General features: G+C 34.0%; 1 protein-coding gene across 4 annotated transcripts in view; it reads right to left on the bottom strand.

Moving 5' to 3' along the window:
• Positions 1 to 11516, bottom strand: part of LOC129941094 (mpv17-like protein) — a 33741-nt gene extending 22225 nt beyond the window's left edge. Inside the window, exons 1-2 of one of the 4 annotated variants that reach the window (XM_056049640.1) lie at positions 11264 to 11516; positions 138 to 344 (exon numbers count right to left, since the gene is read on the bottom strand). In XM_056049640.1, the coding sequence (XP_055905615.1) occupies positions 138 to 289 (152 nt within the window). In that variant the 5' untranslated portion in view covers positions 290 to 344; positions 11264 to 11516. Of the gene's footprint in view, positions 1 to 137; positions 345 to 10557; positions 10666 to 10824; positions 11223 to 11263 lie in introns of those variants that run through there. The other 3 variants (XM_056049639.1, XM_056049641.1, XM_056049642.1) reach the window with 3 other exon arrangements.
• Positions 11517 to 13418: the final 1902 nt, after the last annotated feature.

The following is a 13418-nucleotide window of genomic DNA, read 5'->3' on the forward strand; positions in this document are numbered from 1 at the left end:
TACACAAAGTGTATGATAATTGAATGACTTCTATGTACACATAACTGGTTTTTGCAAATTAATAGAAATATGTACTTTGATAAAATGTAATATATATAAGGAGTTGATCGCTAAGATTTTGGTTTTAAAACACTTACTTAAAACATTTAACCCAGTCGTAGTTTCCGAAGGACCGCTTTTCTATAAGCGTCTGTTCGATAAGGCTACCACAAGGCCATAATGCACCATATGATAAGACTCCTCGTATAATCTTGTATTTATTTGTAAATGTCACAAATCGCTTAATCATATTTTAATTTTAGCTCCGCTGAAGAATTTTAAATGTATTTTTAAAGCTTTTTTATCTACAAGTAAATAAGAAAAAATGAGTGTTATTAAATGTTGAAAGGACTAAATAAAAAAAATCGTTTCCATGTTTGCAATAGATGGTTAAATTTCAAGAGCTGATGTTGAATGTGAACCAAATTTAAACGTCAATTTTGTTCTGCTTCTCTTTTGGTATTTTTCAATTTTAGACTAATTCAATTAGAATAATGGAAAGATACACAATCGAGCAACGCGTTAAATTTACTAGGGTTAGTTATAAAAATGTGTATTATAATATTTTGTTCAAATTAATAGTGCAAATGGGTGTACAATACAAAAAAATCGTACAAAAGTTTGAGCAAAATCAAAAAGACTAGACATCCCCAAGATTGGGATTCCTATAAAGAATCCCTCAAAAAGTATAAACTAGAATTGAGAATAGCCAAAAGATCCTCATGGAGATCCTTCTGTAACTCAATAGAAGAATCCGCGGAGGCATCAAGGATGAGGAAGATTCTCTCGACAAATCTAACCATGCCTAGTTGTCTTAAAAACTCAGATGGTACATGGACTAACACTTGCGAAGAAACGCTAAGCCTGCTATTAGACACCCACTTCCCAGATAGCTCCCAATCCGTTAATACAACATACAGTCCTGGGTCGGGTATTAACTTAATTTTTCCTCAAGGTCTTGTTACAAAAGAAAAATTGACATGGGCTGATAACTACGGACTTAGTATTAATCCTCAAAAAACAGACCTCGTCCTTTTCACACGGAAATACAAGATCCCAGTAATTGTACCTCCTTCAATAAAAGGTATACCACTAATTTTTACCAATGAAGCCAAATACCTTGGTCTGATATTGGACAAAAAATTAAGTTGGAAATCCAATATACAGGAAAGAGTAAAAAAAGCTACAGTAGTTTTTTTCCTTTGCAAGAAAGCTAAAGGAAGCAAATGGGGTTTTCAACCTCGCATAACCTACTGGCTATACACATCGGTCATCCGACCAATACTTATGTACGGGGTTGCAGTATGGTGGACTCCACTGGAGAAAGTCACATACTGAGACATACTCAGCAGAGTTCAGCGCACTGCATGTCTCTGCATAAGCGGGGCATTGAGAACCACACCCTCAGCAGTGTTAGAAACTCTCCTCCATCTGAAACCCCTCGACATCTTCAGTAAACAAGTGGCAGCGAGTACAGCGATAAGACTCGACGCCTCATCTCAATGGACCAACAACAATGTGGGGCACTCCATCATTTTGAACCTCTTTGGTCCTATACCAAAGTACATAGACTACACTATTCCTAAACCCCTATTTGGAAAAAACTTCCAGGTATCCATTCCATCCAGAGATGAATGGGAAGACAAAAAACACCTGGATAACAAATGTATTCATTTTTATACAGATGGATCCAAGAAAAAATGAGGGAGTTGGTAGTGGTGTGTACTCAGAAAAGCTTAATCTAAGTATCTCATTCCGCCTCCCTAATCATTGTAGCGTCTTTCAAGCGGAAATTTTAGCGATCAAAGAGGTCCTCTTCTGGCTAAGAGAAAACGTGATATCAACTTCTGATATCCGCATCTTCTCTGACAGTCAGGCTGCTATCAAATCCCTTGACGGCGTTTCAACCAAATCTTTAACGGCCCTCTATTGTCGATCGTCTCTTATGGAGATGGCGCAGCAATTTAACATTCACCTCTGTTGGGTGCCGGGCCACAGAGACATCACAGGTAATTGTAGAGCCGATGAACTCGCTTAAAATGGAACTGTCATACCTATTTCACCTGAAAGGGAGAAGATAGGTATACCGATAGCTACATGTAAACTTATACTAAAAGAAACAGCTTTTGCGATAGCAAATTCTAGGTGGCACAGCTTATCAACATGCCCAGCCACAAAACTCATATGGCCTTCACTGGACCTAAAGCGCTCTAAAGACTTGTTATCTCAAAGCAGACTTCATATTAGCTCCCTAATAGGTGTCCTTACAGGACACTGTCTTATAGGCAGCCACGCAATACGACTTGGCGCAGCCTCAAATGACTTCTGTAGGAGCTGCATGGACGAAGAATCATCTCTTTTGATAATCCCAATGAACTAGCTAAAAAGGATATCAAATATCTTCTTCGCTCGGTTCGACTAGTTAGAAGTAATTCTCTAGATTCATGTGGTATCATAACGGGCCTTTCTCTTGGCCTAAGTGTGTGTGCTAAATCCGCAGCCACGTTAACCTAACCTAACCTAACCCTTGAGCAAAATTGGGTTTATGGGAGATGTGCTAACACTATAGCATAAAAGTGTCGTCAGTGGGCAAAAAATGCCAAAAGGATGATCATTTTCAAAGAAAATCGCCGTGCAGAATTGTCGCATTTGATCGAATGTTAATCCAAGTCGAGAACCAATATCACGTGACCGTATTTGAACAAAGGTATACGTCGATAAGCCATTACATAAAACCTCAATTATGTCTCTACGTCATCGAAAATTTGAACCATATCGGATGGGGGTGTGCCATCGAGGTGGCGGCAGTCTTTTGACCAAAATTTTGTTCCATACTTAATTATATCATATTTCTATCATCATAACAAAAAGAAATGACAATTGTATACTTTGCAAAGCAAATCGTTCAGATGTTGCTTTCAAATGTAGGTTTATTCAAAAGTAAAGTAAAAGGTAGAATCATAATGTATACAAGCTTCATTTATATGTTAACCTTAATTTGACATTAAATTATTTAAATTTTCGCTCAGTTTGTTTGAAATATATTAAAAATTGGCAATACTGATATAAAGCTCCATTAACATTAGATTTATTAAATTTATTATTTATCTTAATTAAATGAATGTACGTATAATCGCACACATCTAAACAAGTCTCGTTGATTTTCAACAAAAGCCACTATCTTATTTGACATTAAAATAAAAAGAGTTGACTACCACTACAACTATAATAATAAATTTCACAATTGGCTTGGTTAACGGTGTAATTCAAGTCGGTTTTATGTATGTACATACTCGAGTGCACTTTTATATATATCGAGTGCATACGGTCGTATCAGTAAATTGTGTACACAGTTTTGTTTGCTTACAACAATTGGATAAAACATATTGGGGTGTGAAATTATTTAGTAATATTTTGGGCAAGAGTACGATAACTCAGGCAACAAGTTATTATAACGGATTTTTCAAGAACACTTAAAAACAAATATTTATTACTATGGGGGTGGGGAGTTTTGTATTAGAATTTATTGCTCTTATTTATTTTTAAACAAAAACTGAAAACCAAATGATTTTGTTACGTTAGCTTGACCCTTGCCTACAAGGACGATGTTTTGCCAGCCCACTGAAGACCAAGAGGAACAGGAACCCCCTTTGGTTTCATTAGGTTGTAGACAAGGTTGTCCGGGGTAGGGAAGTGCGGCAGGCATGCTTGCTTTACCTTTTCTTTATACATGCCTGTTGATATATTTATATAAGAAAGACACACAAATAAACACTTAAAACCACTTTCTATGCTGGGCTTGTACTAAACTCTATTTTTGTACCCGAATCTCTTATTGGGAAGCCACCAGGTGTTATTTGGCTTCCTTTGCGCAACCCTCCCACAGTCAATTTTATGTCTTAGTTTTTAAAAAAAAATTGAAAAAAAAAACAATACAAAATATTTTAACTTAATTATTTTTTTTTTGCTTTTTTTGGTCTTATTTTGATAGTGATAATAGTAGGTGCGAGATTGGGAGTATGCAAAACGGGTGTGTGTGCGAGTTTCGGTGTATGTCACACTAAAGGATTTGGGGAGGGTGTTAGGTGGTGTGGGTGCATGGTGGTGTGGGTGCAAGGTGGGGAGACTGAAAGGTGCGTCTGGTGCACGAAAAGTTTTTTTTCATGTAAATGAGCTGGATTTAAGAAAAATTAATTTACCTAGGAATATCTTAATCCATATTCGACTATTACTTTCAATATAAGACTTCATAAACACTCAGGCAAGGGAAAAATAATTTAATTAAATGTTTTTTTTTGGTAATTTTAAATTTTCTCAAGAACTATAAGACATAAAATCATTTAGGTTTCAGTTTTTGATTAAAAATAAATAAGAACAAACCCAAAAGTCTCCAGCTCATAGCTGTGGTTTTTAGATTCATACGACTTCGTTGCCTGACTAAAGTACGCTACCATGTGCAGCTGTCCATCAATACGCTGAAAAAGTACAGCACCGTATCCAATAGAGCTAGCATCGGTATGTAGTTCATTTGGGAGTTCGTGGTTAAATAATAAATATAATTAATAGAGGTCGTGATGTAAGCTGTTAGAGTATATATGGTCTGGCGGTTTCACATTCATTTGTCCATTCAAACTTGGCATTAACTTTTGTTAGAGAAGTTATGCAGCTAGTTTTTGCTGCAAACTCCGGAACAAATTTCCGGAAATAATTTGGCAATCCCATAAACTGACGTATTGGTTTGACATTAGTTCGATTTGGTGACCTTACTAAAGCATCAATCTTATTGCTACTTGATCTTATACCATGGATAGTAATTTCCCGTCCCAAATAGTCGATCTTTGTTTCCAAAAACATACATTTTCTATATTGAGGAAAATCCACTCACTGTCATGGCATATAATACAAGTTCCAGTTTTCTAAGTCCATCTTCGACAGTTACAGATGGAATAAGAACATTATCAATAAAGACTAGTGCAACGGTATTCTTAAGATCCCCCAGTGATGTGTTAATTGCTCTTTGAAAAACGACTGGAGCATTAGTGACCCCAAAAGGCATACGCATCTGGTGTAACAAAAGTTGTATTTTCTATTGATTCATCAGCAAAAGGTATTTGATGAAAACCCGATGCCATATCCAAAGAAGTAAAATATTTATTGCCTTACTTCCCCCATTTTTCTTTTTAACGCGTACGACCGGGCTTTCAAAAGGAGACTCACTATCTCTTACTATATTGCATGTCTTTAGATCCTTGATTATCTTAGCAGTTATTTTACGTTTATTATTAGACATTTGATATGCGTGATAATGGACGGTAGTATCTTTCAATAGGCGAATAGAAAAGGAATCCAGTATTAATTTTTACTGTTGGAAACCCAGTGATGATATTTTTTGAATATTTGTCTAAAATGGCTTGCAAGTGTTGTTGATTTAAAAAAGGAAATTCTTGAATATAAGTGACATGGGTGTTCAAACAAACGGCAGGCTCAATTTGTCGCAAAGTGGAGCCATAGCTATAAACAACTATCAACAGAGATGGATCTTTTAATACGTCCTTTCCAATTATTATTTAATTTTTTAAATATTCGCGTTCAATAACATGAAAAGTAATTCCTACGTTCGCTTCTTCAAATTCAACTAGCATATCCATTCTTACGAAAATATAAAGTTATCTTTACTAATGAAATGATGTGGTTTTCTTTGAAGATATCTTTCTACCAATCTGACTCTGTGTCAAGCAGACAGTGATATAAGTGATGATTAATTATGACTAGAGTGGTAACTTCGGTTGCAACTTTTTCGTGGCAAAGATAACCTGTTTTTCACTCAGCTCGCTGCTTAGCCCAACAAGCGCTTTCTTCATGACCTAATTTCCCACAGAATGAACATTTTTGGCTTTTGTCAGTATTATTAGGTAGTTTAAGCTTCAGCGATTGAAATTCCATCTTATTGTTTCTACGTACGAGAGGTCTAACACCTCTGAAGTCTTTGATGTTATGACGTCGATGAGGACTCTCTCGTATGGACGATAAGTGATCAATTAAACTTTGAACAGAAGATGGCATGACAAATGTCAGGGAGTTTCTTAAACTTATTTGAGAAATACACCCAACGATTATTCTTACAATTTTTTCTTCTGGTATATTTCTATGACAAAGTCGCTGTAGGATGCAAACTCACTACTATCAACATTTGCATTTATTCCAAGTTGCTCAACGATATCTGCACCGCTTGAAAACGTATGGATCAAGGTAGCGCGTAAGTCTGGTAAATCTGACCATCCATAATGCTGGTATCCATATTTATCGTACCACAACTTTGCCCTACCTAACAATAAGGGTTAAACTTTTGAATCATGTGGAAATTTTTCAGTTTGTCTCGTTCTACTTTAAATCAACATCAGCACACCATCGGCGAACATCAACTAGTGAATCCGCTAGCTTCAAGTTGTTGAGTCGAGCGTAGAATTTCGCTTATAGATTCTTGAGTTATTACAAGATTATTACCTGGATTATTTTTTTGTAGAAACATTGTTGTCTGAAAGCGACGGTAATCCATCAACCGCACCATCTTTCTGTTGGCCACCAATCACTCTGTCATTAGAATCTGATAATTTATCATTAATATTTATCTCACCACCACTGTTTGATATGTTGGGTAAAAGGACAAAACAAACCACACGCAAACCTATTTAAATTTCAAATCAAATTGGCTCCCGGAAATTACGCCAGAATTTTTTTTGGAAAAAACGCCAGAAAATTCTTCATACAAAAATTCTAGGCAAAAATCCCAAATTTTTCTAGCAAAATTTCGTAATTTCAGGCATTTTTTTTACTCAATCGTTCAGCATTTAAGCTCTACGAAAAGAAAAAAAAGGAAAGAAACACAGACGGACAGAGAAGGGACCGAAAAATAGAGAGAAGACCGTAAGGAAAACCCCATTTCTTCGAAGCGACCTCCCTCGAGCACCCTTGTAAAGGTTCGGGATAAAAGAACGAAGAGATCGTTAAAAGAAAACCTAGGGGAAAAGATGATTTCAGTCCCCAGAAGAAGTGATTAACACGAAAGTTACGCCCAAAAAGCTAAGGAACGAATCTCTGTATTTGATAGTACGGCCGGAGAGGGTATACTGATGAGCATTCCTAGAATCGCGAGTATTACAGTTGAACTGTTTAAGGGGAGGAATGCAACTGGCTATTTCACTAGAGCATAAGCCGTTAAAATAACGATGAAAAGAGACCTTACGGCGATGTTCAAGCGAAGTAAATGAACTTATGGTGATATTATCATCTATTAAGTTAAATGCTCTACGTTCAAAATTATGTAAGAGGCTTAAGTTAGTTGCAGGAGCACCAGCCCAGAGATGGGAGTTATACTCAAGCTTTGGACGTATGTTAGTCTTGTAGATAATAGCCAGATCAGAAGGGGTGCAATATTTCTTGCATCGCCTAAGGAAACCCAAACACCTTGCGGCATTTTTGGCGACATCGCGTTTGTGATCATTCCACAAGAGGTGGTTGGTGACACACATACCGAGAATATCGAGGTGTTCAGTCTCATTGAAGCATGTGCCATCCATGGATAATGGCTTTAACGATACAAGGCAGCATTGGGTTTTCGAAGCATTAAATTCCACGCGGTTTTAGGTCGGAATTTAATGAGCTTATCATATTTTGTCGTTGCAGTTCCACATCCGAAGAAGAGGGATGTGAATCTGAAAACGAACATGAAAAGCTAAGAGTACTATCGTCAGCAAAACAATGTATTGAATTAGATGTTGCAGACAGGAGATCATTAGTAAAAATGAGAAAGAGTGTTGGAGATAAAACAGAGCCCTGGGGCATGCCAGCATTTATTTTATGGTTTTCAGACTTGAATCCATCCAATACTACTTGTATTGAACGATCCGAAAGGTAATTACTAATCGATAAGAGAGCTTGGTGCTCTTGGTGCTCCTATCAAATGCTTTTGAAATATCAAGTGCAATAATCTCACTTTCTCCAAAACGATGTAAAGATTTGTTCCACTGTTCGGTGAGATAGACCATGAGATCACCAGTGGACCTATTGCTACGAAAGCCATACTGTCGGTCATTAGGAAGCTTCCGTTTTTCAAAATTATTTTTTTTTTGAGTGCTGAATGTTTCGAAAGGTTTGTTTGTTTAGTTCGACTTTGAATTGCTACTAGTTTTCGAGATGTTTTATATAAAACTTGTGGTTTACCAAAAATGTATGGCAAAACTTGAGTTTTCGATGTAGGTTTTCGGCGAAACCCGATAATTCCGCGAAAACCGGGTTTGTACTTGGTGTGAAAATCCTATTAATCCTAAATAGCTTGCAGCAAACCGAAAAGTCAGTCTGTGATTCCTATTTTGTAAAATGGAGTATTTTTAATCATCAAACATGTAATAATAAAAATACCAAGTATTTCATTTCTCTTGTATAAGGAGTATTATCATTGTGTGCAACAAACAATACAAGAAAATTTTGAATCCTAGAAAAAAAAAACTTAACAAATAAGGAGTTCTTTCAAATTTGAAAAATTAAATGTACTGCAATAAAAAAAATCCAACAGCAATTCACATGCCGATTTTGTTTGTTATTGACAGTGTAAAAAATCGTGAAAAAATATCTAAGGATTTTATTCTTTTTAAATACTAAAACGTTAGCAGTAAAAAGTTAGACCAGTCATAAATTGAGCACACATTACAACTGAGTCGAATTTTATTTTGAGCGACAACTTCAATAAAAAATTGTGAAGTGGTTTCATGTACCAACAGTAAACGTTGGATTTGTCGTTTATGATACAATTTATTTTGGGGCTTACGATTATTTTGCGGAGTAGCGCAATGTGTTAAAAGATAAAAACAATGAAAATATATAAAAAAATGTTATCATTATGTTACAAATAGAAGTTGATACCCAGGTTTTTCTTTATGGAGTACGTGGACGAATAAAACAATGAATTGGATAATTTCTGGAAGAGTCGTGTATTTGACAGGGAATCTTGCAAAGATTGAATAATTTATATGTGTTGAACTTTTATAGTATATCGACTCTTTCGTTTAGTAATATACAAACAATATAGTTTGCAAACAAGTTAAAGAAATAGGCACGAGTACGATAACTTTAGCGACAAGTTATAATAACGGTTTTTGGCCGAGGAGCTGAATACAAGCATTTTGAGCAATTTTAAAAAATGTACTTTTTTACTTATAGCTATAAATACTAATAAAGAAGAAATTGATGTAGATAGATAGAAAAACTTTATATTCATCTATTTTCTTTTAAAGAAAGTACGGCTTGGGATCTCAAATAATCGAATTTTTACAACATGCAAATAAGTAAACCCATGTCTGATTGATGGAAAAGAAAGTGTGGGTCACCAATTTAAGGACTAAGAAACTCCCTCAGCAGTAAGCAACTAAAACATGTGTTACTGCCAAAAAGACATTGGTTTTTGGCCATCAATGGAGAACTTAACGAACTCCACAATGACACTAGTACGGATGATGAATTGATGAATTCATAGACGAGACTTGCATTGCGTGACTACTTTCTAGTTACTATTGACTTACTTCAAAATTGACTGACTTACTTAAAAAAGAAATGCAACGCCTTCTCGTAGCGCATTCTAGGTTACGCTAAATGAATTGCTTAACTTGACTCATAAAGATGAACTTATCATTAAAATTGATTCTGAAATTAAATACCAAAAACTCTTCAAAAAGTAGTTTTAACAATCTCAAAAACCAACAAACAAAAATAAATCAAACATCTTTTAGTCAGAGAACGAAACCTTGTTACAAATAGGAGCTTTGTGCGTATACGAAAAAAAAATTAAATAACCGCAGTGACTGTATTGACATCAAAAAGGTAAATATGGAAGATCCCCTGAGTGGGCTCTCTAAAACGATTGTGGTGGGTGCAAATTTTATAAAATGCAGTTTCTTTTAAAATGAATGAAACTTTTGGGTTTAAGGAAAAAATATAATTTTACTTTTTGTTAAATATCTCAAAAGATAGAAAACATAGAAACATAGTGTTTAGTTATTTAAAGTGTGATAAAGAATTGAGCACCTAACTTCACCAATTACTTCTTTATTGGTGTTTAAAATCATGAGAAAAATAATCCCAAAAGTCATTTTTGTATTTTTTTCATATATTTTGAATTTGAAGATTATTTCAATATCAATTGAGTGAAGAAAAACTTCATTCAAAATTGTTCATGAAGAGTAGAATTATGTTATTTGTAACTTTAAGTGTTGCCGTTGGTTTTAAATATTTTGTTTTAGATTTAAATCCAATTTTTATAAAATAGGCCCTCCAGCTGAATCGAGAGGAGACCCCCTCGTATAGAAAAAAGTGCTTGTATTAAGCTCCCCTACCCAAAACCGTTATTATATATTGTCGCCAAAGTTATCGTAAGTACTCTTCCAAAAAATAAGTATTGATGCAATGGTACCGATATAAAATATGACCTTAATCCTGGGTTTTGCGCACAAAAGTAAAAAATAATACTTATTAGTTTCAACACTGCCTGTTGCTTTGTAGTTCGGTGGTAATTCCGCGTACATGTTTATTCAAAACATCTAGTATTGTATAGTAGGTTTCCAAAACTATATTAAATAAACAAGTTCTTTTCAAGATGAAAAACATTTTTCTTTAAATGCAATTTTTACACACAGATAACAAATCATTTTTATCAATTTTAAGAATGTGTTTTAGCTGTCCCATTATAACTGAATTCCTGTTTATATTTGGTTGATAAATAAGTACAACAATTACCTTATAATACAATTTAATCTTTTTTTATATCCATACATATAATCAGCAAAACGAAAAGTATAGGTACACATCAACTTTGTAAATTCACAGTATCTTTTATTTAAAATAGCTTTAAAATATTAGTTTGCTTTTAGTTCCTGTCCTACAGAAATTTGCCAATGAACTTGAATATTCGCCAAAAAATTGTAAAAATAAAGAGTCACAGAAATAGTTTCAGGCACATGTAATCTAGAATATTAGATTCCCCTGACCACTGCTTATAATGTGCAACTAAAAAGTTTTTTTTTATAGATCTTAGCGATATGTAGGTAGATGATTTTTTGAACAAAATTTAAACCAAAATAGAATTTTTTTAGATGACATTCCCAATTTTTATAATATGGCAGAACACAATTGCAGTTTTGATATATCTACTTTACGAGACAAACAACATATTTACCCGTATGAACTACACAAATGTGCGTAAGGCAAGTTGTCAACATTTTTAGATACACCACATGCGGACATGCCGTATTATAGCTATAGTGTAACCAAAAGAAGAGATGCAACAAACCAGAGGAGAGTATTAATTTAATTCTTATAAACACCTAGTGGAGTAAAGGAGACCATTAATTTACAAAAATGATTATGAAAATAATTTCTTTGGAAAATCAATGAAACGCGTGTTTAAAAAGAGGAATTAATGCGATATTTTCTTCAACTGCTTATCTTCATTGGCAGAATATTTTTTTTTGCGTTTGTGTTTTGCATTGACAAGTCTGCCCACGAACAAAATTTCGTTCAATGTTTATATTAAAATGCAAAATATGTGCTAACTTATAACGAGTGTTGTTTTAAGAGATACGTAACTTTGAAATACAATAAAAAAGGATGTTTTTTTAATTGACATGAAATTAAAATTATTAGATACAATTAGTATTTAAGCATATGACCGGTAATTTTCGAGGACATTTTAAAACATTTATGCCCGCATATTGGCAATAAGTAGCATCCGTAAAGTGGAGGAGAGAACGATAACTTCACCCACAAGATTTGATTGTTTCTTCTTGCAAAGGAATCAAACACTAGCATTTCTTACAATGGGATGGGGGTCATTCTCCGCTGTATATTAGGTAGGGGAAGCTTAAACATTATAAATAACAACATTTTATGTTATCTTCATAACAAAATTCGTTTGAGATATGGACGATGAAAAAAGCTTCCCGAACGTATGGACTTACGAACGTACATGAACGCAGACATCTCTATAAAGATCTTAAATTTGAAATCCAGGAACCTTGATACGTAGAGAATTGTCAAAATTTTCAACTCGGGAAGTTAAAAAATTGCTTCAATTGAAAAATATACTATTCAAAAACAATGTAAACACTTACAATACAGTTATATACTGTATTTAATAGTCAGTAGTCTGTCCTATAATAAAAAAATAAAATGGATCTATACAGGGCTATTCATTTTACTGTTTTAAAAGTAAACGTAAATAAATCACACATCAAATTTTTTGTTCATGATTTTTATTTTATATTATAAAGTTTAAACTTTGACATTATGTGTGAAGCATTTCATGATTTAAATGACCACCTTCTTCTGAGGTCATTTCCGACCACTTTTTGACACATATTGGGCGGTATTTCAGCCATAACTTGACGAATGTTGGTTTTTATGTGCTCAAGAGATAAAGGTTTATCTGCATAAACACGAACAGAATCACAATTTTTCTAGTATGTTTTAACAATTTGTATGCGTTGTGCTATAGTTAAAGATCCATTTTCGTAAATGTCAGACTCTCGTCCTTACAAAAACAAATTGGTTTAACAACTTAGTTTAAAGATATTTAATTTCAGTCTTATACTTTTGAAACCGCAGAATGGCGTTTATTCAAAGTTGAACTTAACTAAGAGAATTTAATTTTATTTTATCCCTAGAATTGGTCAACTTAAGATTTTCTGAATTTACAAAAAAGTAGGGGAGGAAATTGGGATTTGTCTCTATTTTGGGTATCAATAGTTTTTTTTTTAAAGTCAAATGAAAAAACAAATTTTTTTGGTTTTGATTATAATATTTAAGCCTAGAAAATAAAATATAGTGAAATTACTTTTGTTGGAATATGCTTTTACTTTAGTCGTTTGTAAGACACGTAATAAGTGAAAAAATGAATATGGATTCTAACTTTGATGTTTCCGAATTTTCTTTAAAAAATAAAGATAAACCTTTTACAGCATTTACTCTTGAAGAAAAATTAATTTTTAAAAATAAGGCTCAAAAACTCAAAAATTGAAAAGGATGGTAAGGTCAATAGAAAATTTCAAGAAAAATGGTACAGCAAATAGGAATAACTTTATGGGAGTAAAAACCTAAATAAAGTATTTTGTTATCTATAATTTCTGTTTTCTCAAAACAGCCCATTTGGGAAAGTTGGTTTGAGTGCAATACAAATTTTTTGAGGATAAGGCAAAAAAACCATGAGGGTTCCAAATGTCATGTAATCAATTCTGAAAATTTGAAAATCCTAGGGTCATCTCGAATAGACAACTTGCTAGTGCTTGTAAAATAGCCGTAATACAGCATAACTTGCAGGTTGATAAGAACCGGAC

This window comes from Eupeodes corollae, chromosome 1, assembly GCF_945859685.1.
Source record: "Eupeodes corollae chromosome 1, idEupCoro1.1, whole genome shotgun sequence".
NCBI classification, from domain to species: Eukaryota; Metazoa; Arthropoda; class Insecta; order Diptera; family Syrphidae; genus Eupeodes; species Eupeodes corollae.